The sequence below is a fragment of the Aphis gossypii genome, chromosome X (assembly GCF_020184175.1).
Source record: "Aphis gossypii isolate Hap1 chromosome X, ASM2018417v2, whole genome shotgun sequence".
Lineage (NCBI taxonomy): Eukaryota > Metazoa > Arthropoda > Insecta > Hemiptera > Aphididae > Aphis > Aphis gossypii.
The window spans coordinates 29,514,667-29,541,320 of NC_065533.1; the positions used below are offsets into that span (position 1 = coordinate 29,514,667).

At 29.5% G+C, this 26,654-nt stretch overlaps 2 protein-coding genes and 1 pseudogene across 2 annotated transcripts; 2 read left to right on the plus strand and 1 right to left on the minus strand.

The window, feature by feature from the left end:
• Positions 1-7,875: 7,875 nt before the first annotated feature.
• On the plus strand, positions 7,876-9,645 carry LOC126552452 (uncharacterized; the record flags this gene model as incomplete). The annotated part of the gene is made up of 4 exons (XM_050207148.1): positions 7,876-7,998; positions 8,271-8,455; positions 8,531-8,704; positions 8,784-9,645. Coding segments are annotated over exons 1-4 (1,344 nt in total), but the record flags the coding sequence as incomplete, so codon positions are not given.
• An 8,879-nt stretch (positions 9,646-18,524) lies between these two features.
• Positions 18,525-23,001, minus strand: LOC126552015 (uncharacterized). The gene is made up of 4 exons (XM_050206483.1): positions 22,065-23,001; positions 21,426-21,500; positions 19,166-19,255; positions 18,525-19,070 (listed from the first exon to the last, which is right to left on the minus strand). Exons 1-4 carry the CDS (start codon positions 22,908-22,910, stop codon positions 18,996-18,998), a joined length of 1,086 nt encoding a protein of 361 aa, XP_050062440.1. The 5' UTR covers positions 22,911-23,001; the 3' UTR covers positions 18,525-18,995.
• A 2,663-nt stretch (positions 23,002-25,664) lies between these two features.
• On the plus strand, positions 25,665-26,173 carry LOC126552453 (uncharacterized; annotated as a pseudogene).
• The last annotated feature ends 481 nt before the right edge of the window (positions 26,174-26,654 follow it).

Below are 26,654 nucleotides of genomic sequence, written 5' to 3' on the forward strand. Positions count from 1 at the left end.
ATTTTTACAACTACATTTCATAGTCAAAAAGACAATAAGAAAAATTCTTTTTTTTAAATTAATTGTTCATAGTTTTAGAAGTTTTGTATTTTATATCAATATAAGTTTTTGAGAGCTTTATTTGTAACATCGAGGTCATTGATATTATACGAACAAGTGTCATGTTCTCTTATCTCTTAAACTTTGGTTATCCATATTTCTGCTAGATCTTTTATATTTTTCCAAATTGTATTTTTGTTTCCTAGAACATCAAAAATAGAAAATTTAAATATTAGAAAGCTCAAATGAATATTAGTATATTATATAGATATTTATGTTTTTATTAAAACCACAAAAATATTGTTATATCAACTACCTTTAAGCAAAGCTTGTGTTGGTAGTAAAGTGTTACATGTTACAAACTTAAATTATGTTTATATTACAGTAGCATATTAATTAATGCAATTTCATTAAATATTATTAAATTAATTAAATATAAATAAGAATGAATTTCTTAAAATATATTTATAATATTAGGTACAGTCATATATATTATATTATATCAATAGGTTAAAAGTGTTAAGTGGGGTAAGTATTCAGTGTATGTATTAAATAAATAAATCACATTTCTAAGGAAAGGAGTAACTACCCTTAGCTTTTAAAAAAAAGGAAGAAATTCCAATACCTATAGGCATAAAGCAAATTGAAATAGATTATTTCTACTTTTTAAATAAATCATTTTTTGTAACAATGTATCAGTTTTTTTAAAATTTAAAAAATTAGTTGATTTTTTTTTTTTAAATCTTCTGCTTTTTATGAGTTATAATATGTTTTAAGCAAATAAATATTTGTGATTAGTTTGTGATTATAACCTGTATGAAAGTATTTTATATTTTTAGTATGAATGAATAGAATATGTATAACATGTTGACATTTTCATTCATGTCAATTTATTCATAACTTGATTCGTAATACTTAACCAAGACTGTATTACACAAAATCAGAAAAGTATTCTGTTTCTGATCAAATTTAATAAAAGTTGTTAAAATATTTAATAAATATTATAATACTACAGCAGTGTTTTAGCTCAGTGGTATTTAATAGAACTGGGCTAACCGATACCCGAAATTATTATCAGCCGATATTGGTATTTTCGGATTATTGAGTATCGGGGTTTTTTTTCGAACCGATAACAAAACCAATATTTATTATTTGAATAATTAATAATTATCCTTGCGGAAACTTAATTTAGTTTTAAAAAAATATAGTACCGTATTTGAGGGTAAATAAAAACAGGTTTACACCTTTCAGGTGTTATATCTCAGGATGTAAAATATGTACAATGCTGTGAATTATATCAAAATTTGGGCTTCACCGTGTACTACATGATAGCAATTTCAATGAAGCATTTTTGGAGGTAAAACAATTTTTGGTCTTATCAATTTTATATCGGCGATTACTATGGAAGTAAAAAATTTTCAATTGAATTCGATTCTTTATAACAACTAATTTAATACATCAACAAATAACAATAATAGTGTTGGCACGCGTTCAGCCTTCTATAATTTTAATAGGGATGACTTTCACGGCTCAGAGAATAGGCAATTTAATATTTATAACAAATACTTGCGTCGATGACAATTAATTTTTATTGTACAATATAATAATAGTATATAGCTATAGTTGCAATTAATAAGAAAACATAATAAAGGATGGTATAGTTATAATTAACATAATAACGATTATAGAGTTATAACATAATATAAAATTATATAGCCTATGTGGCAGAATAATAAAAATGATAAAATACAACTATAAAAACTAATAATAATATAATTAAACCCTTAAGGCCCGTCGGCCATTATAACAACTCACCTGTGGTACGTTAAATAGCGGATTTAATCCCACGCGACTCGTGCCGGGGACGTAATAACAAAATAACATTAAACAATTGCAATCCACGCTAACCTAGCCATTTAGCCGTACCACGAAGAAGTACAACAGAATATAATGAGATATAATGCTTGCATCTGCGCATAAAAAAACTACAAACCACGCTAAACCGGAGCAGAAAAAGTTAGCGAGAACAATGATAATGGCGAGTATGTTCACCCTAGAACAAGGAAAAAACTTAAAGCAAATACAAGAATAATACAGGAACGATACACACCAGAGCAAGAAGAACAATTTTAGCTTGGAAACGTGGTTCTTTTTGGCTCAACAAGCCAAAGAAAAAGAATGAATAACCGACAAAAATATGAAAGAATCGTCGATCACTCGTGAAAAGAACAACAGTGCCACCTGTACAACAATACAAAAAACAAGAGAATAATAAGACAATTCACAGTGTAGGTGACACAAAAAGACGGAAAGAATTTGCAGTAGGACAAAGCAACAAGAACATAAAACTCAATATGACTGAACAACAACCACTGCTATTTTGCCATATTGGCATAAATAAATAGTTATACTTAGATTGTTATTATTGGTCAATGAAACTTATTTCGAAATGTTGTTTCTATTCACCCACAATTACGGTATCTGCTTTTTAACTTTATTTTGTATTGGTTTATGGAAATAGAATATCGGATCGGTTATATAAATCGGAATAACGGATATCAGAAAAGAATATTATCGACCCAGCTCTAGTAAATAATTTATTGTGTCCGACTACATTTTCATGCCACCACCTAGACTACAGTGTGTCGGCCTTTAGAATGGAGTGAATTTTAGATAATAAATTATACTGTGTAATGTATACTCACAATAAAAATTCAGTGATGTCCATGCTTCAAGACTTCCATGGTGCTACTGACAGAAGAGCCAAATAATATAGTAGACGAACACGCACAGACTATGCGCATGACTCATATACTAAATGCTAACCTCAAAATAAGTAAGCACCACCCCAAACAGTCACCCAATATATCTACAGCTGTTTCTTTTAGTATAATTTTTTGTTTTAGGATTTTAGGTATGTTTGACGCTTACCTGGTGGAGGTTGATTGTAGATCGTCCTCGCAGGTGTATGGTCGGCGTCTGTTGAGCTGTAACCGTTGTCGATAATGTACTGGTGACGGAGATGATGATCGGTCGATCTCCGTGGTCGGACGAAGGCTGGCGTATCCAACATGGTACGATTGTCGGTCGTCATTCTTACGTTCTTACAACACGGGCGATCATAACACCGTGTTAGTTAACATCGCGTGTCGCGTGTCGCAGACCGCGATCGCCGGCGGTTCGTCCGGCGCGACTTGTCTTACCGTGCCGCCTAGCCTTTGGGGCGTTGGTGGGAGAGATAACTAAGTCGTATCCAAGGTTTTTAGATTATATAATATAATAATATAATATAATCTAAAAACCTTGAGTCGTATCGTCGTAAGCCGTGGTGGTGGTTGATAAGGTGCCGACCGGTCGTTGCGGTGCCTGTACTTAGTACTGGCGACCGTTGCGTACCGTTTCATGGGGCGTAATAGAGATAAAAGTTAACGTATCACATATATAATAATTATAAATTAACTGAAAATACTGAAGCATAAAAATTGTGTCGTTTTAAATATTAAAAATATTATATTGTGTTTCATGTTCTTTCTGGAGTAATGCCTGTTGTTCATTATCCTTACATTGTTTTATTTGTGTTATTAAAGTATCACATGTCTTACATGTATCAAGTTTTGGTTTTTTAAATTTATAGCCAGTTTTATTAAAGACATCTTTAAACAAATCATATGACCCACATTTATTATCATTTTTTTCTTTTTTATATTGTTCATACATTTTTTTAATATTTAAATGACATTGGAGATAAAATTTATTTGTGTGCCTACGAGAATAGTGGCTCTGGTATTTGGGATACTTTTCAATATGATTTCTCATATCTATTTTTTCTTGAACCATTTTGTTATGTGGTTCATGTCGGCCACGGTTATCAGTATGATGCAATGTACCAGAATCACTCATTTTCATTTGCTGTATAATTAAATCAATTTTACCTCGACTTATTCCATACACACTTTGAAACATCTTTTTACATACTTTTATATATTGGTTTTCAATTAATATCAAATATGTAGCAGTTATAAGACGATTATGATTTATTCCATGTTTACCTCTTCCTAATCTTGTTGTTTTTTTGTCAGACAAAGTTATTCCACTAGATAAGATTTGATACTGAACATTTTTTTCCAATTTATAAAAACCTTCAAAAATTAATTTTTGTATCTCTGGAGAACAAACAACATCACATTTTTTACGACAGCAGTTAACTAATTCCTTAAATTTATTTTGAGGAATTATCACTCCTCTACGATTAATACACTCTTGTCCATGATCTCTTAAATATTTTTGTTCAATTCTATTTTTCTTTTTTGTCAGATCATGAATGTCAATTTCATAGATACTCTCAGAATCAGGGCCATTATTGTTTTCTTTTGTACCAAAAAATAAAAATATATATAATTAAAAAAAATATTTACTTTTAAATTAGTTGAATATAACTATATAATATATGTACCTAAGTTAGCTGATACAGTAGGTTGTTCTTCACAAATTAACATATTATTGTCATCAGGGATGTTTATTTCATAGTTACTCTCAATATTAGGACCATTATTGCTTTCTTTTGGTACAAAAAAAAAAAAAAAATATAATAATTAAATAATAATTAAAGAAAAGTATTTACTTTTAAATTAGTTAATTATATGTTAATTAGTTGAATATAACTATATAATATATGTACCTAAGTTAGCTGATACAGTAGGTTGTTCTTCACAAATTAACATATTATTGTCATCAGGGATGTTTATTTCATAGTTACTCTCAATATTAGGACCATTATTGCTTTCTTTTGGTACAAAAAAAAAAAAAAATATAATAATTAAATAATAATTAAAGAAAAGTATTTACTTTTAAATTAGTTAATTATATGTGTGTACCTAAGTTGAAAACAGCAGGTTGTTCTTCACAAATAAATATATTATTGTCATCAGGGATGTTTATTTCATAGATACTCTCAATATAAGGATCATTATTGCTTTCTTTTGGTACAAAAAAAAAAAAATTTAAATTAAATAATAATTTAAAAAAAAAAATTAGTTAAATATAATTATACCAATGTGTGTACTTAAGTTAGAAACAGCAGGTTGTTCTTCACAAATTAACTTAATATTGTCATCAGGAATGTTTATTTCATAGATACTCTCAATATTAGGATCATTATTGCTTTCTTTTGGTAAAAAAAAAAAAAAAATTTAAAAAAAGTATTTACTTTTAAATTGGTTGAATATAATTATACCAATGTGTGTACCTAAGTTAGAAACAGCAAGTTGTTCTTCACAAATTAAATTAATATTGTCATCATGGGTGTTTAGTTCATAGACATTTTCATTATCAGGGCCATTATTGTTTTCTTTTGGTAAAAAAAAATAAAAAACATTATGGAAAGGTTAAAATAAATTTAAAATTATGACATCTTTACCTAAACTGAATACTGGTGGTATAAGTTCAGTATATGTAGTTTCATTAAACATATCATGGTCATTATTAATATGAATTTCTAAAATAAAGTAGAATTTTATTAGAGGTTAAAAGTAAAATATTTTATACAGACTAGAAAAGAAATAGTAGGTACCTGATTCTAATCCTAAATTTGAGCAAAACTCTGTGTTAATGTTATAGGTTCTTTCCAAAATATTTTCATCATTATTATAACCAGTGTCAGAAATATTATTTAGATATAAATTACACTAAAAAAAATTAATTACAATTTATTAAAAATAAGTAGTATAATAACAGAATTATTTAATTTTACCTGAAATTCATTTTGTGTTGAATTAAGCCAATTAAGTACTTTATTATGATCATTATAATATACAGGCTTAACTTTTTTTCTCTGATACTGTCTCTGCAATATTATTATTATATCATTATATTATACTATTTTTTTTTCTTTTATTATAAAGCAAAATGTTTCAGCACATTTTAAAATACATGCAATAACAACTATTTAAATTATTTTTAGTTTCATCAAAATAGCTTAGTTTTTATTATACTTACTGAAGGGTTTGCATTATTGTGTTTTGTTGGAATATTTTTTAAAGATTTCAAAAAAGATGATCTAGAATTGAAGTACATTTTAAAAAATAACAGCTAATCACCAGTAAAACAATAAATTATAATATTAAATAATGAACATTTCTACTAGAAAAATCTATTGATATAATATAATATAATAAATTATTATAAAATGTTGTTTATATTAATATAATTCTCTAAAAATAACATAATAATATTATAAACATTGACATATCAAGTTTTGCCACCATGTGTTTTTTAAATATACCGACTTATCAATTATACTAAAGACATATCAATTTTTGGCATCACATAGATGATTATATAATGACTTATCAGTTTGGATACTTGCTCATAGATGGCGTAATATGCGAGAGAGACATATAATATTTTGCTATCATATAAAACACGTGATTTCTAAACAATTTCCATAATAATCTAAAAATCGACAAAAATGACATATCAGCTTCTGCCATCACACCACAGATTTCTTGTTATCATGTTAGATACCTAACCTAACCTATCTCACCCACAGCACAGTTAGATAATAATTTAATTGTACTTCCGATGTCTTATATTTTATTTAAACAATTTAATATAATCTTAAATATTATTCACGTATGTAACATAACAAAATAACCCATTTTATGCCAATTGGTACAAATGGTTAAAATTATAAAGCAATAAATAAAAATAAAAAACAAATAAGAATATAACAAGATCGTATACTATTATCATTATCTGTCATTGACAATGGATCGATCACACATTGTATATATTTATGAAACAAAATACAACGGTCAAATAACTGTGAAACGTATAACCCAGCATTTCCCAAAGTGAGCAATATCGCCACCTCGGGGGCGATAGTGCTGTTCAGTGGAGAGATGAAAGAACTATTTTTATTTGATGGTGATCATATAATAAAATTATAATTACATAAAATAATCAACTACATTTTCAATTTTAGTTTTTATACATCCCTATGTTTCTATCATTTATAGTTATGTAATATATAATAACAGGGGTGAATCGTGATTTTCCCGGTGGGCTTCCGTCCATACTAAATTATGGGACCCCCTGTTAAAACCTTAAAACCTTGTATTTTATATTTAAAAATGTTATTACTTATTAATAGGGCTCGTATTTTAAAGCATAATAAGCAACTAATAAATAAAATTGTTTTTTTAAAAAAATATATATATTTATTAAAAAAAAAAAAAGAGCATTACTAAAAATTAACATTAACTAGTTATAAAAATAAACAAAAATTTTTTAAAAATTAATTCAAGTAAAAAAAGAATTAACTCACGTGTATTACCCTCGATTTGCATTTTGCAGTAGTGAGACTGACTCTATTGTCCGACAGAATATTGAACATTTAATATAGAAAACGAACTCTACATCCATTGAAGTGATCGGTGTATACTTCATACAAGAAGTTTTAAATTAAAACACTAAATCTTAAATTTTGAAATGGTCGATATCGATGTTAAAGACATACTGACCGTATTGGTGAAACAGATTACCACTGGGCGCGCTGTAATCGTTTCAAAATGACTGATGTATTCGGGTACCAGATTATTAACATATTATCATGATTATGACAAAACATTTGAAATTTGAATTATTATTATTATAAATACGATATTATTATTATGATTACCTACTTTCCTTTGTACCTGTATTATGTATTTGTTTTATGTTAATTATTTTATAGTTAAATATTATTATTAACGTAGGTAGGTACCTAATAAGTAATTTTATATCTTAACGGCTATTAATACCATACTTATAACTTATATAGTTATATAGTTATATGAAATGGCATTACTTTTAAGTGATATTTTTTCCTATGCTAAATGCTCAGTCAACTCAAAAAATGCAATTGAGGGTGAACAAGTTTTAAATTCGAAACAAATTGTGCTTTGTGGAAAATTAGTGAAGGTAAGTTTTTAATTAAAAAAATATAAGTTGTATTGGAATTGGGTTCATATTTTTTATTGAATTTCATTAAAATAAATTATTGCTTAAGCATGAAATGAATGATGATTTATGACAATAGTATATTAATTTAAACAGCTTTAATGTAAATATATTATATATTATATCAATATATGCAATATGTATATTGTATATGTCTGTTAGCTACTTTATTTTTATATTAAAGTACATAGGTAGTATTTACTTTTTAATTAAATAATTTTATATTTTACTAGGAACAAATAATCACTATAAAAGCACTAATTATTCAAACATCTCATATTCGAGAAATGCCACACGAAGTGAGTGGTAATTTTAAATCAGGTGTTCAATTAGAAATAATTCAAGTAAAATGTACTTGTGCAGCTGGGGCATCAGAATGTTGTAAATATGTTGTAGCAATACTTTTATATTTAAATAGGTAAATTAATTTTATAATTTATTTAAATAAATAATTATTAGTCTTACAATGATAATTTTGAATGATTTTTGTTAGAACTCCAATATCTGATATTGATACATTATCATCGACCGATGTTAGATGTGAGTGGTCACGTTTAAAGGAACCATCTTTACAACAATATTCTCCTGTTCCCATTAAACAATTTTGTTGTTGCAAACCAATAATTGTTCCAACCTGTAATAGAGAACTATCAGGTGAAGACATTAGGTATGTAACTAAAAATAAAAAACTAACATAATAATGAGTACCTATTATTTTTTTTAGCTTTTTCTTTTGTGCATTGTAGATCAGCTTTTGTTTTTGCTTCGCCACTTTCAGCTTTAGCTTTACATACTAAAGGTAGAAATTTAATTTGTACTGAAGAAGGGAGATTAAAGAACATTGATGCTGATTCTAATATTGAAATTGTTTTGACACCTAATAGTTTGCTGGATATTGTTCATAATTTTTCTGTAAATGAACTTAAAAATTGCTGTTTAGCTAGATATTCCAAATTATTAGATAAGCCTACAGAGTATATAAGAAATAAGTCTCTTAAAGATAAAGTCTATTGGAAAGCTGTAAGACAGTTTAGGATTACAGGTAGCCGGTGTTATTCACTATACACCTATAATAAATCTCAAAAAACTGAAAAACAGTGGGCACTTAAGGCTAGTAGATATTTTTGGCCAAAAACATTTACCAATAAGTTTGTAAAGCATGGCATTGAGTTTGAAAGTATAGCAAGACAATTTTATTCAAAAACTAATAACATAAAAGTTTATGAATGTGGATTTATTACCCATTCAATAACACCTTGGTTAGGGTACTCACCTGATGGTGTAATTTTAGATGCAAACAATAATCCTATAAAACTAATTGAAATAAAATGTCCTTTTAAAGGATCATATCAGAGTCAATTAGATATGCTTAGTGACCTATCTTACATAATAAAAAAACCTAATGGTAAACTGGACTTAAAACAAAATCATGCATATTATGCACAAATACAGCTTGGGCTTGTAATGCTAAATGTAACACATTGTGATTTTATAATTTATAGTAGCTTTGATAACAACTATCATGTTATTCCTATAGATATTAATTATGACTACTGCAAACGTATGCTTTTAAGTTTAAAAAGTGTTTATTTTGACAAATTATTGCATGAAATATGCAAATTATCAAACAATAGATAATTTTATATATACAAATATACTATCCAATATACTGATTTGGTCAAAAATAAATCTTCTGTTGTACTTAAAAATCTACTTTAGTCACCTTACATCTGCAATATTTCTCAAGCTTTAATCAGCTTAATATTAATACTATTCTAGTAATATATTTATAATAATAACACTGTATTGCTGCTTAAAATTTTATTACATAAATAGTATATTAGTACATATCATTTAGATACACAAAAAATGATTCAAATAATATAAATACTTATTATTTACAGATGTATATATTATTATGTGTAATTTTCTGTGCCTAAATAATTTCAAATATATAGAAATTGATATAAGAAATGTGTAAATTATTGTGTATTTTTTCCAAATTACCTAACACATTTAATGCAAATACATTATACAAGACTATATTTATTGTACTTAGTCAACTGAAATATTACTAAATTTATCATTTGAGAAAATTGGCGGACTCAGATTACAAATGTCTCCAATTATAACCATAATATCTGAAGAGAGATGTGCATGAGCCCATGGAAACTTATTCTGGAGTATTTTAAATGTTTTTAGACGTTGGTTTATCCTCTCAATGTGAACTCTTGCACTTGCGATGTCTCTACTCCGTAACGCTTCATCCATGGAGAACTGTTTTTTGTTTTTTAAAAAGGGAGGACGAATAATTTCAATTGTTTTCTGTTTGCATAAATCATCTATCATAAATCCTTTATCCACCATAATAGCATCTGGATGTTCTAACTTATTCATCAATCCACTTTGTTCAAAAATTGCTTTATCTGATGCTCGCCCACCAAATGGCTCACTAATAAAGGTAATTAAACCACCAAGAGAAATACCAATTAAAAATTTCAAAGTAAATGTAGACTTATAATTACTGTATACTTTAATACGACAAGTTAAGCATTTTGGCCGTTGCACAGAAATTTCTGTGCAATCTAATACAACTCTAGTGTTCATAAATTTTTCAAAGCAATATGGAATATTATTTAAAATTTCATATCTTGATGGCCAGTAAATTATATGTTTTAAAATACTAGCTATTAAAGGAATATTTGTAACATAAATAAAACGACAAGTTTCCGCACTAAGATTTTTAAAAAAATTTGACAAGATTGCAAATGATAAATCTTGTTTTAGTTTTAAAAAAATTAGTATGATTCTTTCCTTAATACTGAGATTATGAGTTCTGGTGTCTGGATAATGCCTACTAAAAACCTCTACAATTTTTTCCAAAACTGAAAAAGAAGTTATTCCAGTCATAGTCACTAACTTTTTTTCAGAATCAATTAAGTTAATGAAAGGCACAAATATATCACCAACAGAAACTTGAACTTCCTTATCGTTCTTGTATTCCAGTATTCTTTGAACGTTTTCAATTTGGTGCTGATCATGGTCATTTATAGTTTCTACCAATAGAGGACTAGTAGACTTGACATTATGATGTGATGTGATACTGGATAAATCAAGTTTCTTTGGGCTCTAAACAAAATGTCTTTCATTTGATTTAAATGTAGGTACAGGTTTTAATACTTAAAAATATGTGTATAAAAATGTATGGCATATTATGATAAATTATATTAAAATGAATAGTTTACTCATTACACTTACTACTGATATTTTTTTTTTGGGAGAAGCAATATTTCTTGAAGATAATCTTTTCTTAGGAGAAATAAATGGAATAGATGACTTAGGTAAGTTCATATTTGGAACTGCATTTTTTTTTAGGCATTTTCTCTCTGCTTTTATTGAACTAATAGGTATTAAAAAATAAGATAATTACCTACATTAAACAAATTTAAATAAAGTTAGAGAGAACTTTCCTAATACTACTGTACTCACCTAGGACAGAAATAGTTATCTTCTGTAAAATGTCTTGAACATATTTGCAATCTTTTTTTTTGTAAAGTTTTTTTATCCATTCTTAGATTTATTGCCCATATTCTTCTTTTATCAACAAGTTCCTCAACTCCAAGTTTATTCAACCACATAATTTTTATTTCATTTTCTTTCGGAAATTGATGAAAACTAATGCCTTCACAAGTTGAATACCTTGAGTTACAACTAAACACAGAGCAAAAATTATGACTTTTCTTTTGTTGTGTCATAGTTAAGTCTGAAGAAAATAATTTAAATTCGGTAAACATACAGTTAATAATTATTATTGTGGCATTGACATAATATATTTGTCATGATATTTTAAAATATAATAATATAGGTAATATGTAAGTCCTAGTGGCTGGTACTAATACCTACTTAAAGTCTTGAACATAATAAAATATAAATTAATTTTAACCATTAACCATAATAATATCAATCTAACTATAGAAAATATACTCTACTATCATAAAATGTTACCCGAATAGGTTAGTTCAAATTTAATACACCAGAGCGCTCGTCGTTAATCTGTGATCCCAATAGGTATTGCAAGATATAAGGATGTGAAGATCGACAATCTATACAATTAATAAACAAACCGATAATGAAAACATATATACCTATACATATAATCCAATATAAAAATTTAGTTCACATTCTAGGTTTTTACGTTTCTTATTAATTCAATTTTTCTAGTATTACTATAGTTGTATAATAAATTTGTAAAAATTCTACAGCTGAAAAAAGCAAAAAAAAAAAAAACATTTACATAAAAATTGCAGGAAAAAGCAAAAATAATCGATTTATTTGCGATGAGATTATGAGAATGACGTGAAGCGAATTTATGTCCCTATAACCTAACCTTAGGTGAAGAATCCGGGGGTGTCCAGGCTTATCGTAACCCCCCCCCCCCTTCGTACGCTATGATAAAAATATAATGTTAGTTATGGTTAGAAACTTTTTCGTGGCTAAAAAAGCTATTATACAATTAAAATTGAATAGATTAAGTAATACTTACGTTCCAGTAGTGTCAAGTAATATCATAAAAAATTATGAACACGGTCAAGTAAGACTGGAGAGAGGAAAATACACCGTGGTAGTATACTGATTGTATAGAGCACGATTTAAGATATTTTTATTACTCTACGTGTCCATGATGCGAATCGTTATCAAATATCAACAGAGGTAAATCTCGCCATTACCACCACAGAATATGTTAAATTTAACCCGTTTTACGGTTTAAGCTGACGAGCGAGTTTCAACCTTCTAATGGCACTGTTCGTATCGATTTCATCATTAAAAAGTTATTATTCTGATGCAATTTGTGTAATTATTAATTGTAGTAGGTAATTATACTTATACCAGTGGCGGTTTTAATTGTATTTTTTTAGTAAGGCAACTTATGTATTTTACCCCCCCCCCTCCTTCATAAAAAAAATTAAACTAATATTGAAATTGGTTTCATTAGGCACTGTGACAATAAAAACGGTTTATGATTATCTATATCTATGTGTTGTTGTTGAACGTGCCGCGATCACATCTACGGGTTGGCCATAATACCTATCACATCTATTTTTAGTACTCAGAGGCGATGAAAAACGAGCCTCATGACGATCATTGCGCATGCACAATTTCGCTTGTTTAATAGTCGCCTACATTCGCGTACATACGCGCGCGTATGTGTGTGTAATTATAGTACAAAAATCGATCGGTCGATCGGACCGACGTTGGTGTCTGGTACACCGGCGATGTAGGGGTGGCAGGTCGAGACGACTGCTTCGGATCGTCCACTATATATTTTCGGAAGGGATTTGGGATCTCCGGTGTCTCCGGTGTACACCTTCATCCGTCCCATGATGCAAGGTCTGTAAATTCGAATAATCGACAGTTAATCCATATACTCTCAAACTTTTTTTTTTTTGCACCGCAGACCAAGAGGAAACTACGTTAGTATTCCGTCCTCCTGGCCGACATCGTTTATTAAACAAATACAACAGTTATTTAATCACGTAAAGGGACAATCTCCCTGTAGTGACCTCACACAGTTTATATTTTTTACAAAATGGAGAGCTCTATCCCTCCTACTTTGGCGTGTTGGCATACAAAAGAAAAAGACTTAACTACTTTTCAGCTTGCTTTGGTTGATGTTCATACTCCACCTTGCTGCATTCCCCTCTCCTCATCTTCTCTTAGCCTCGTGATTCTAGTGAAGAGCATGCAGATTCTCTATGAAGAACTATGAAGAATGATAATAACCTAAACACGATTCTCCTGTAACTTACGTCGTCCCAATAAGCGCCGACCTGCTTCCGGAAGACGCTCATTAGGACGAGCGTGATAGATCGTCGGGATTCAGTACCAAAAATTTTCCCGATTGCCGCAAGGGAGGCGTTCAATGGTTTTTGTATTTTTTCGGGGATTTTAATGCCAATGTGGAGCACCATTTTGTTATTATCAATTTGAAATGAGCAGAACGGGCAGTATTTAGTGAGTTGAAAAATGAAAGTTTTATCTCAACGCTACTCGCTTTAGCGTGTAAATATAACAATTACCCGTTGACTAATACTACATACGTCCCGGTCGGAGATATCCCGGAGTCGTCCCCAGGAATGCCTCATAACTTGATTGTCCTCGTCATTATCGTCATTGTCGGATAACCGCAGAGGAGTCCCGTCGCGCAAGATGGAATCGTCGGTTTCTGCGACAGCAAAACGAATACGCACGAACGTAAAAAGTTCGTTCGAGGGTTTCCTCCGGACAATCTGCTCCGGATGTTCGTCCATCGGCTCTCAAAACTCACCACTGGAGTTTTAACCGGACGATTTTGATTTTTTTTTTGGGCAATACTGATTTGCTCCGCACGGAGTTGGTAGGGGGGTGTTTCTACCGCATGCGCGGCTTCTTGCGCCACCTGTTCGGTTGACCTACGTTTTTCTTAGGCCAATTCCCGCTCTAAGCGTTCCACGCTCTTGCTAAGTGTAGCGATCGTAAGTTGCTGCTCGTCGACCGTCGCTTCTACCCCCTCCAACCTATCCAACATCTGTTCCATGAACTGATTTATCAAATCCTTTTCGGAGTTGACCTCATTACCGCTGTTCTGGATATCCGTTCTACTATCTTCTGGTACCTGGGCTGACAACGCGTCAGTAACCCCAAACCGTACTAATCTTGGATTCATGTTTTCCTTAGACCTAATATACTCCTCTAATGCTAGGAGCTTATCGGCCTTGGACTCCCCGGTCTCAACACCACGTATCGACAGTTCCCCGTTTAATATCTACAATATTTAATTCACCAATGCACTTGCCAGCCATAGTAGTAATTAAATTAATTGCTATTATCTACCTAATTAAATTACGATAGATACGAGATTAACATAAATCGGGCTATCGCTGGTGGTGGAGCTATGTAGGTACTTTCCAACCTATTAATAGTCTAACTCAATTTTAGCACTGTAGGAATTACACTAAATTTCGCAAATTCTGCCAAAATTTACCACCCTAGTTTAAATAAGTACTTAATATTCTATTACAACCAATTTTAAAAATATATATTAGGAACCGGTATGATCAGGACACCTATGTAGGTTCTTTTAACCCGATATGTGCTAATTTATTTTAATTTACGTAAAATAAATTGTGTAAAAAAAAATTTAGCACTTACTTTACTCCTTTTCCAACTGCACCAAATGTAGGTATCTGGTTGGGAATGTTAAAACACGTTGCGTTTCTTACAGATGACGGCACTTTATTATAAATATTAACACGTTCATGACCGCATGCAAATTGTGTATCCTTATAAATAACCAAAAATAAATTTTTGGAAAAATTATTTTTTTTTTTTACAGAAATAAATTAATTTCACTGCTTAAATAACAAAATTGATCATGTACAACTTTTAAAAGCTCTAATTTTCATGTCGACTTATGTTGACACCGGTTTTTTTTAAGGATACTCATTATAAAAACCCACTTGTCAACTATGATTGACATAGAAAATAATATAAAAATACCAACAAATAAATAAAATAATAGTTATAATAATTTAATTAGAAAATTAAAATTGATACAGTCCTCATAGTCTATGAGTTATAGTTTGAAATTATATAGTTTATATATAAATCTAAATTAAAACATTTAAAAAAAACATTAAAAAAACCAAAGCCTTTTTTATATTTATAAAGAAAAAAACTGCATAAAAATAAATTATTTATCAAACTAATTTGTATGATACATTTTGAAACAAGGATCTGCACATAAACCTATAGGTAGTATTTTCTTTTTCATCTTTACAAGTGTCACATATAAATAAAGTTGTGCTTCTTTTTTTGTGAGCATGGCATACCCTACATCTTTTTCGTTTTTGAACTTTTTGTATATTGTGTAATGGTTTACTTTGAGTTTCATATATTGTTAAAGATTTAGGGCTGCATGATGGTCTTTTATTTAATGAAACATCAAGTAAAGAACTTATAATACGTCTTCTAAATTCTAGATGGGAAGTTTTGATACTTGTAAATGATATAAGTAGTTGGAGTTCCATAAACAGATATCCACTAAATGAAAAAATACTTTGATATACCAACGCATACACTTTCTAGGCATTGGATAGTAGCTCATCATTTTATCAGCTCTATCTATTCCTGACATGTGATTATTATAGTCAACAATCACAGTAGGTTTGAATTTTTGTCTACCAAATTTATCAGTTACATTTTCAAAACCTAAATTGTGTTTTGTTGATATCAAACACATTTCCCTTTTATCAATCCATTTTTTTACATGTTCATTATTTTTTTGTGCATGGACTGCTTCACCTTTTTTTAATTTTTCAGCAGTAATACTAGGATTTTCTTTTCTTTTTTTCCTAAGGTTCCAACTACATGAGTTTTATTTTTATATAAATACCCAGCTAGTTGTACACTATTATAATAGTTATCCATGTACAGTGTATAACCTTTCTCCAAATAGTTCCTCATTAGTTTATCTACAATACCAAACGTCACTCCTCTTGAATCTGTTACTGCACCTTTACCCTTATAAATAATCAAATCTAAAATGAACCCATCATCAGTACAAAGTTCAAAAATTTTTATTCCATATTTATGTGCTTTACTAGGGATATACTGTCTAAAGCTTAACCTTCCTCTCTACAGAAGCATAGATTCATCTAATGACAAACTTTCTTTAGGATAGTATTTAGTTTGAATATTGGAAATTATACGATCAAGGACATTATTAATTTTGTGTAAACGATCAGACTTATCTGTTGTAAATGGATCATAAAAGCATAAGCATCTCAAAATAGTTTCATAACGATTTCGACTAAGAGTTTGGCCTTAAATTGGATGATAATCAACTTCTGATTGTGACCAATATAAACGTATAGCAGGGAGTTTATGAATACCCATAAGTAAACTAAGACCAATAAACTTTTTCAATTCATACGAGTATGAATGTAGATATATCAATATTTTACCAACTACTTAAATTTGAGTGTTTTTTTACACCTCGAGATCTTAAAATATTTACTTTCAAATTTACCCAAGTCACTATATTATTCATAATTCTATCATCAAAAAATAAAGAAAAATAATCATGAGGATTGTTACTTGATAAAGCGCATTGCAATCTAAAATTACCAGTAAAATATAACTTAGGAATAGTATTTATATCTGCAATTTCAACGTCTGTATCCGAATTTTCAATAATTTCATCACTATTATTGTTATCTGAATATTGTTGGACATACTCATCAGAACTATAATCATCGTCAAACGAATCTGAACTAGTCAAGTCCAGCAGATCTGAGATTTCATTAGTATTCATCGCGAAAAATGAAACTGTAGTACGATCTTTTGAAAAAATTCTATTTTATTTGAAAATGTATTCATGTAACATAATAATGTGTTATAATATTATAATAATATCAAAAATTCGTAATTGATTACAAACGTTATCAGACGTGTAAGCAAATTTGTGTACGATCGAGAAACCCAGAGTAACAGCTTGCATTTATTATTTTTGTGAATTAAATAAACGCGATCTAGTGGAGCTATTCAAAAACCAATGATACCGAATGATAAAGAAAAATGTGTTGAATAAAACCATACAATTTATATGGTTACAAAATAAAACCACGTATCAGGAAACCCTATTTACTTAAATAGGCCGCATGTCAACTATAGTTGACCGGTTATTTTAAAGAGACTCCATGTCAACAATAGTTGACATGCGGTCGTAAATATGTTAACAATAATATCACAATATATATATATAATACGAACGTTCGGCGACCGTCGTTCAGACTAGACTGCTCGTCCACGGTCGCCGGCCGGACCCAGTCCAGTTGAGTTATCGAGGACGAGAATAGAGCAGCCGCGGTCGTTGCGATAACGACCGCGACAAATCTATATAGTTTTCTTTAATATAATCCATAAATTCGTTGAATTTTTCATGTTTCGGCATTATAGATATAAAATCTTCAATAATACAGTTTTCTACATCTTTATTTAATAATGGTATACCAAATATACTTTCAATAATAAACCTATTTCTGATTGGTCTCAACTCCAAATTTTGAATGTAACGATACCAATCACCATGCTTGCCCCTAATAGAAACAACATTCTTTAATAATTGTAGTTGGCCAAACTTTTAATGCACCAAGATAAATAGATAATTCAAAATATTTCAAAAATATTCAAGGTCTAGAATAAACTTAAAAATTGAAGTTAATGATTGCTGCATTATCGTTATTTTGACGAAAAAATCAATGACAGTTCTTGATTTTGTGTTTGAAAACTCTTCATTTTAATCTACGATTAAAATTTTCTTTCAATTTTTCAATGTATGTTCGTGTACCCATGGTTTCGCAGAAGACCACAGATAATCGAAAGTATGCTGCAATCCAAATACTTTTAGGTAATAACTAAGTAGAGATAAATTGTTGATTATTATTTATTGGTAATTAACAATAATAATTAATAAGTAATAACTTATTACATTTGTTACAACAAAAACCTATACGTTCAAAATATTACCAGATAAGGTGAAAAATTCCAAAAAAATATTTTAGTCATTCGAGTCCACCTAGTCTCGACGTAAACGAGAATACCGAGGAATAATCGAATATTCGATAATCGAACAAAAAATTACTCATGTTGGAGCAAGTTACAATTTCTTTTTTTAACTCCCTGAGGGTGGTGCAAATTACAAGACCTTACTTTGGTGCAAATTACAAACACTACTTTCGACTACATTCAGTGGTGAAAATATCGTATCTTTATTTTGGTGCAAATTACAAACTCCCCCTAATGTTAGTAATATAGGTTAGGCCGTTCTATTAGTATAAGGTTTATGTTTATAATCATATAACCATACTGCATTAATCAATAGTATTGTGAGGACTGAGGATGACTTATTATTTGCATGTTTATTTCTTTGGGTTTGGTGGTTCGGAGTTATATTGGATTATAACAATTAGGTATGTAGTAGCCAAACGTATGAGCTGTAAAAAAAGAAAGTTAAATGTGTTTATCATATTATTATTAAGTATGTCAGAATATACCTTAACGTTTAATATATTAATAGGTAGGTACTTACTGCGTGAAAAAATGATAAATTTACTGAAAAAAAACCACTCGCCGAAACTTTAACTTCTCTGTTCGTGATTTGGTATGTGAATGAATTGATCTAAAAAAAATTATCTTTATGAAACATTTCATATTATTTAATTTTATATTATATTATAGGTATTAGGTAGGTATTCATAATTCGCAACAAACTAACACAACAGATGTTCATAAGTATGATTTATATTTATATATTTAGTAGTTTTACGATAACAATATATTATAATGATTATATAATTCAAAAAAATATTAATATGAAAATTAAGTAAAAAATAAATAAATAAATTTAAACGAAATTTAAAAAAAAAAACGATACTGAAGCATAGTGCTCTAGAGTGCAGTCTTGTACCATAGATATTCAAGCGATATTTTATAGAAACATGAACATCATATTTTAAGTTGAAGTCACGTAAATGTAATATGTACCTATGCGATTGCTAATGATTATAACTGCTGTCTTTCAGAAAAAATTGCTTATCTGTTACGTCATAGAAACATCCTAGTAACATTTTAAAAATACATTAATATAATATTTCATTGAAATGTATTGAAAACATTTAGGAAATTACATACCTTCTCAACAACCATGAAATATTACAGATCATTTGTAGGAACCTACTTTATTATTACACAACAAATATTCCTGTATAAATTTAATAGGATAATTATAATAAATTGCATAAGCTTAAAGAGAAGATCAATGAAATCTTAAGCACACCCAAAATATCCCCCGTCCTTCAATCTACTTTTCAAATTTCTCAATTATATAATTGGAATAATAATTGGAACTACCACCTCCAGAAATATTTTATAAGGAGTCATACCAGATGGTGTTTGTGAATTTAAGAACTCTGCAGGAAAATGTACGGATTCTTCACTATCAACAAATATATCGATAGAAAAGTAACCCATTTCTAGTGCTTGAAATCCATTAATCATTGGCGAGTTTATTGAGTCAGCTCGATTATTTGTGGTTGTCAAAATAACGCATTTGCATGACTATCCACTACTTGGATTTTTCAAATTTAAATGACTAGGCTTGCATTTATTTAATCAAATCGTGTTCCTCGTAATGTTTGTCAAATCTCCCGCAAATACTAATATAATGTCTTCCATAGTTTTATCTGATGACCAAATATCTCGTAGTGTTTGATCTAAAGCCTCTAAATCCCATTTATAAGCAATTGTGTACTCATCCCACACAATTATTACATAATCGGTTAATACTTTTGCTAATGGTGAATTTTTTTTATATTAGAAACTGGGGTTTTGGTAATGTGCAAGTCTAATGGTAGCTTTAACAAACCATGGTTACCGTATTTCCCGTTATTGGCCGACTGCTTGTTATTATTAAATGAATATATAATTATACAAATTACACGTAAAAATTTATTTTAAAATTAAAGTTTTGTAAATTGCGACGACGCGGTAACACCTAGAAAAATGTTTAAAACAATTCGGTTAAAAAAAGATTGGAAAAAAGTTAAATAGCGTCATCACAAAATAGATACATAAAAAAGGCCTGTTCTTTTATTTATATTAGGATAACATTTTATTATTAATGATCAAATCACAATCATTTTCATTAAACATAAACAAATAGACCAATATATATTTATAAATACATAGGTAGGTGTATGCATTTTAATTTTAATGATAAGTACTTGCCTTCAATTTCATTTTCAGAGTCTGGTATAACATTTTTTGAGAAAGGACTCAATACGATTTTTCAACTTAATAGGAAAATTGAACTAATTTAGTATGTTCCGAATGCTCTCTTGATGAATGGAATTGTAGGTTTTTTAAACTCCACAAATGAAATAGATACAATTTTATTAAATTCCCTTGACTTTTTTATAATCTGTCTTATACTAAAAATGTGATCAGTTATTGATATATTTAATAGATTCTATTAGGTCTGAAACCACCTTTGGTAATCTCCCAATATCTCCTCAGATAGTGTTTTAATTAATTATAACTGCATTTACTTCAAGTGCAGTTATATAGCCAGCTATAATTATGATCTATTTAGATTTTAGACTTAAACATAAATTATAGTTATGACTTCAGTACTCATTATATTCCCTGCTTTCATGCCCCATTAATACCCATTATTAAGCAATTACTTCTTATTTATTTCCAGAATTTTTCATTCAATGTCTGAAATTTTAGCTCTCGCGCTTACTCTTTATTATAACTTTCAAATTATGTTTACAAATTGTTATAATTACCAGCATGATAGTGGAAAAATCTAAATTGTTGTTTTTCAGTACATTTCTTAATGATATTAGAACTGCATTGACCGCCTGTTAAAAAAAAAATAAAAATATTTATATATTCCCAAATAAATAATGATAAGATTAATGTCATTATTTCTAGTTTACGAAAAAAAAATATGTTATAGAAGTGATTAATAATTCATTTTTATCTTAAATATATTAAACGAAAGCTCAGAAAAAAAAAGGAATCTACAGATATCTCTTATCGCCAGCCTATTGTAATTAATACTTATACATCCCGCGAAACACAATGTATCAATGAAGATAGGTATTGAAAATACTTGAGTTTCAAAGAAGATATAAATAAAATTTAATTGAATTCATAATGTAGATTAATATTCTTACCATAAATGATTATAAAATATTAATAATATTATAATAACTTATAAATATAATTGATAGTGTTCATTCGATAATGAAAATTAGTCGTGTAAATTTTTATTTTTAAAATAACACATAACATACATTTTAAGATAAATTTTCAAATAATAATTTAAAATTGATGGCAGAAGTTAAATGTTTAAAATCTCACTATATACTAGTAAAATAGTGCGGTTATGGGATAAAATTACTCCGGTGTGTACCGCTTACCACTTGCTTGATCCTCTCGGCCCGGTACGATATAAATACGATTCGGAACGAAACGCATAATAGTTGACACGCCAGAGCTATATTCCAGTAGATGACGCTTGTGGAGTTGTTGTGCTCTATAGTGTTGCCGTGATCTAATGAGTTAAATGACGCGTAAACCGAAATGAGCGTGACGTACGCGTACACGACAAAGTACAGCATACTGGCGGTCAAGTTCACTGCCAGGTCTAGCCCATAACACGCGGACAGGCCATCCACCAGCTGACAACCACGCCAGTGATCACGCCACGCAGCTTCCAGCTGCCAGTGTAGCGGCCGGTGGCCACCTCGACGATCGGCCACCGGTGGCCGTGCCGCATCGAGTGCTATCTTATGCAATCGGTGGACGACGTCGTGGCACGTGTCCTCTGCGGTCACGCACATGTACACGATCACGCATTCAACAACTACCGTCACTATGACCGCCGGTAGGCACAGCAACAGTACGTCGACGATCGCAAATCTGTCGGGTCGGGCTATCATTACGGCTACAGATCTCGCCAACACGACTGATCCGGCCACTGTGGCGTACACGCCAGCCATGGTAAATGCGTGCTGCTGCCGTAGTATTCCCCCACCTGTCATGCGTTTGTTCATGCCACGGCTCATCACGTTGTAGGCATTGTTTAACAGGTGTGCTGTGCTCGACTGACGGTGGGCAGCAGCCGTGGTCACAGACACCATCGCTTGCGCTGCGCCGGCAGTAGAGACGATCCACTCGACATTCGACGAACACGATACCGCGTCGCCACAAGACCAATCGCCCACCAGCGATGTGCATCGACGTACTGTCCAGTAGAACCACATTATTATCAGCGCACTATACGCCAGCCATCGTCGGTCTGGTGCAAACACACCATCAGACCGCAAACAACCTCTACCAACGTTGTTGGAACCGCCGTCTACAAGGACAAAATATAACTGTGACCTCTGTACTAATTATCCTACTCACTATTTCATCATCATTGATGTCGTCAACAATGTCTTTTAGTAATTAATTTCAATAAATTAACGTAACTCCTACTAATATATAACAAAACTAACAATAGATAGCTAATAACTATATTCAGTGGCGTACATATTTTTCATTAAGAGCAAACTTTATTTTATATCTATATTATATCCTATTATTAAAGATACTTAGAGACTGAATATACCTAATAAATACATTTTGTTTTTATCTCTATAGTTAATCGTTTAAAAATATTATATTTAACAGTTTTCTTGAAAAATAATTCTTACAAATCTAAAACGCCTATTTGATAATATTTTTCAAATAAATTTAAAAAATATTAAGTGGGCAGGTACCCCACCCTCTCACCCCTCCAGTTTACGCCTATGTATGTGTTAGAACTTATAATATTATAAGTTAGGTATAACTCTATATCAAACTCTGAGAACCTCAATAATGTTTAAAATAAATTTCAATCAAACGTTTCCATCCGTTTGCCATTTATATAGAAGTTTAATATAGATGAATAATTCATAAATTTAACTAAACAGTTTTTGATTCAGAAATTTATAACTAACCAAGCTAATTTAAAATTTCGCGAACTGCAGTTAATGGTTTACTAAAAAACTTAAAAATAAATTATTCTTTTAATTTTCTATCACTTGAAAAATTATTAAGTTATAATAATAATACCCATGTCAATTTTAAGTATTCCAATTTATAAATCTAAATAATTTCACTAAAAAATTTAAAATACCTTATATAATGCAACTCAATTTTTCTATGATTCTCTAAAAACGATTGTTTTTTCATAGATTTATCGAAGGCTTTTGATACTATTCAACATGCTATTCTATGACCAATTTTACCAAATGTTGGAATAAATAATAAAAGTCTCTTTTGATTTAAGAACTACCTCTCTAATAGACAACAAATGGTAAAATTAAATGATGTTATTTAATTCAAAATTATATTGAATATGGTATCCCGCAGTGTTGTGCTCTAGGTTCCATTTTGTTCATAGTATACATTAATACAGTTTGTGACTTAAATATTGATAGCAAAATAGCGACCGATGCTGATGATATTTATCTGTGATTATTTTTTTTTAGAAAAATCATGGGAAGTAGTGATGATCAAAACAAGACCAAGACTCTTGCAGGATTCTTGCTATTTTTAAATTTATAATAAACAAATAAATACCTGTTACAGATCTGTATAGGTTTTTTGCTACGACCAGGTAAGATGAAGTTAATTTGTTTTTTCGCACAATTTTTTAAAGCCCAGAAATTTCATTATTCAAATTTTAATTTCAAAATAATTCCTAAATTTGCTTTTAAAACGGTTTATGTCATATGTACATGATGAAGCCTTCTTTTATAATTTCATATAATCTAGGATATTATAATTGTTTTCTACTACACTACCACATTAAAATATCCAGCTGACGGCTGAGCAGGGTTTCACTCAAATACTTATCCAGTTCTACAATACTCGCTACCAAAAAATTTTTTTTACCTACAACTGAACTGACTAAATTATGAAATTTCTTCCAAATACTTAAAGACAATTGTACTAAAAGAGGTATTTAAATTTGCTTCATTCATATAATAATTTGGAATATCAGTATTTAAATTTTGTAATTTTCTTGGTAGAAAAGATATTCGGGTTTCAAATTTATCTTCACTTAAGAACCCGTACTTTTTGAACCTGGGCTTGAGAAATATTAAAACCTCTATTTTATGTACTGTTTAAAAGACAAATTTCATATCCATAATAGTAAACTTTCATCAATAGCTAAGTTAGGAAAAGGTATAAGAGCATTTTTAAAAGTTTTTTGAACTTCAGATATTACCATTTTTATTATTTTATTTAGTAGTTCACATAAATTTGTTAGTTATTATCTCAAAAATAAATTAATCGGAGAAGTAACAAATATCTACCTATCTTCATTCATTAGTTTACCTAATATATTTGGATGTAAGAGTTTATTAGTAGACCAATAATCTAGAATTTCTAATTTTTTATTTCTAGCCATTAACATATTATGTGCTAAAAATATAAACATTTTAACAATCGATGTATTTTTGAAATATCTAATCTGGAGTGCTCTGAAAAAGTTTGTTGTGCCATATCAATTGGTTTCAAATACAATATTTCCCATGAGCTTTGGTGTTATGAAAGTTTCAAAAAAGTCCAACACTGGAGAATTTTCATTTAAACCAAACTATTTTTTTTTCTGTATTTCAGCCTAAAGTATTGGATTTCATGAAAATTGATTAACTGGTATATAAAATAAAAATTACTTTATTTAGAGTAAATGGATGGATTTTTGGTTCAAAATTATGAACTCTCTTTTTCTATTTCAGTGGACCAAATTGTTTTAAAAAAATACAATATAATTACCTACAATACTAGACAAAATTGAATAGTACCAGTAGTCTATCATTCTTTTCTACATATTGCTGATATTGCTTTGTATGTTTTGTACTGTGCCTATAAACAACTATAGTTTATACTTGATACGAATTTCAAAAACTTGACTCTATAAACATATACAAATAATTTGAATAATTTAGAATAGTTTCATTTATTATTCTTAAAGTACCATGTTAAATGTTCGAAAAGAAATAATGGAAGACAAGTTCAATAACAATGAATGCAGTCATACCTAATGAATAACAGTTGGATGGTAGCTTTTCAGAGACATTACCTCCTATCAATCCTCCTACTTCTTCAACTCAAAATAAAAGCGTACGTACAGAAAGACAAAAAAAAGGTTTCTAATATTGACAAAGATATTAAGCATTTAAATAAGAATCAAAAAGTAATTGCTAGTTCACTTGAAGCTATTGAAATGATCATGATGAGTCTCGTAAAAACAGTTAAAACATTAATTTCTCCAAAAAGACAAGCTAACGCAAAACAACAAGTTTCAAATATCATTTACAATTTAGAAATAAATAAAATCGAAGAAAATGAAAATAACTATGGCTCCCATCCAACTAACCAGAATGTGGTTAATTATTTTAATTACCATTCAAATAATGATGTGATCCATCATGAGGACGATTACCCTGGTATGAAAAAAATATTTTTTTATGTGAACAATTGTTAATCATATGAGATTTTTTTTAACAGAATTTTCTAAATGTAGAAAATAAGAAAACAATTTTGACAAAAAAAAAATAACAAATCAAAACATATACACAAATGTAATATTGGCCTTAAGAAAAAAAAATATAAGTAATACGTATATTATAAATAACGAAATAAATGAATATAAAGGTTGATCAAGTTGGTAAAGTTTTGCTGTACAGTAGGTATCGAGCGTATCTTGGACATAGAGTAGGTGAATACAATTTATTATATATTAATGAAACTGAAAATAATGTAAGAATGAATTATGTAGAGGTTAATACTACATGCATTGAAGAAAATATACTATTACCTACAGAGATTGAAAACTGTAACATGGTTAAATACGGTAAAGAGAATTTAAATACTAAAGATAATTTATTATATATTGATATCAATGAGACTAAAAATAAAATTTCAAATGAAGAGACTGAAGATAATGTAATAGATCTAACAACAAA

Bases quoted from the DNA above. Each gene is read 5' to 3' on its own strand.
- LOC126552015 (XM_050206483.1), bottom strand. From the start codon at position 22,910: ATGTGGTTCTACTGGACAGTACGTCGATGCACATCGCTGGTGGGCGAT. The intron at 21,501-22,064 runs GTAAGCGGTACA...TTTTTTTAACAG, and splicing joins CCGAGAGGATCAAGCAAGTG to GCGGTCAATGCAGTTCTAAT. The intron at 19,071-19,165 runs GTAAGTACCTAC...CTTTTTTTACAG, and splicing joins ATTTATCATTTTTTCACGCA to CTCATACGTTTGGCTACTAC.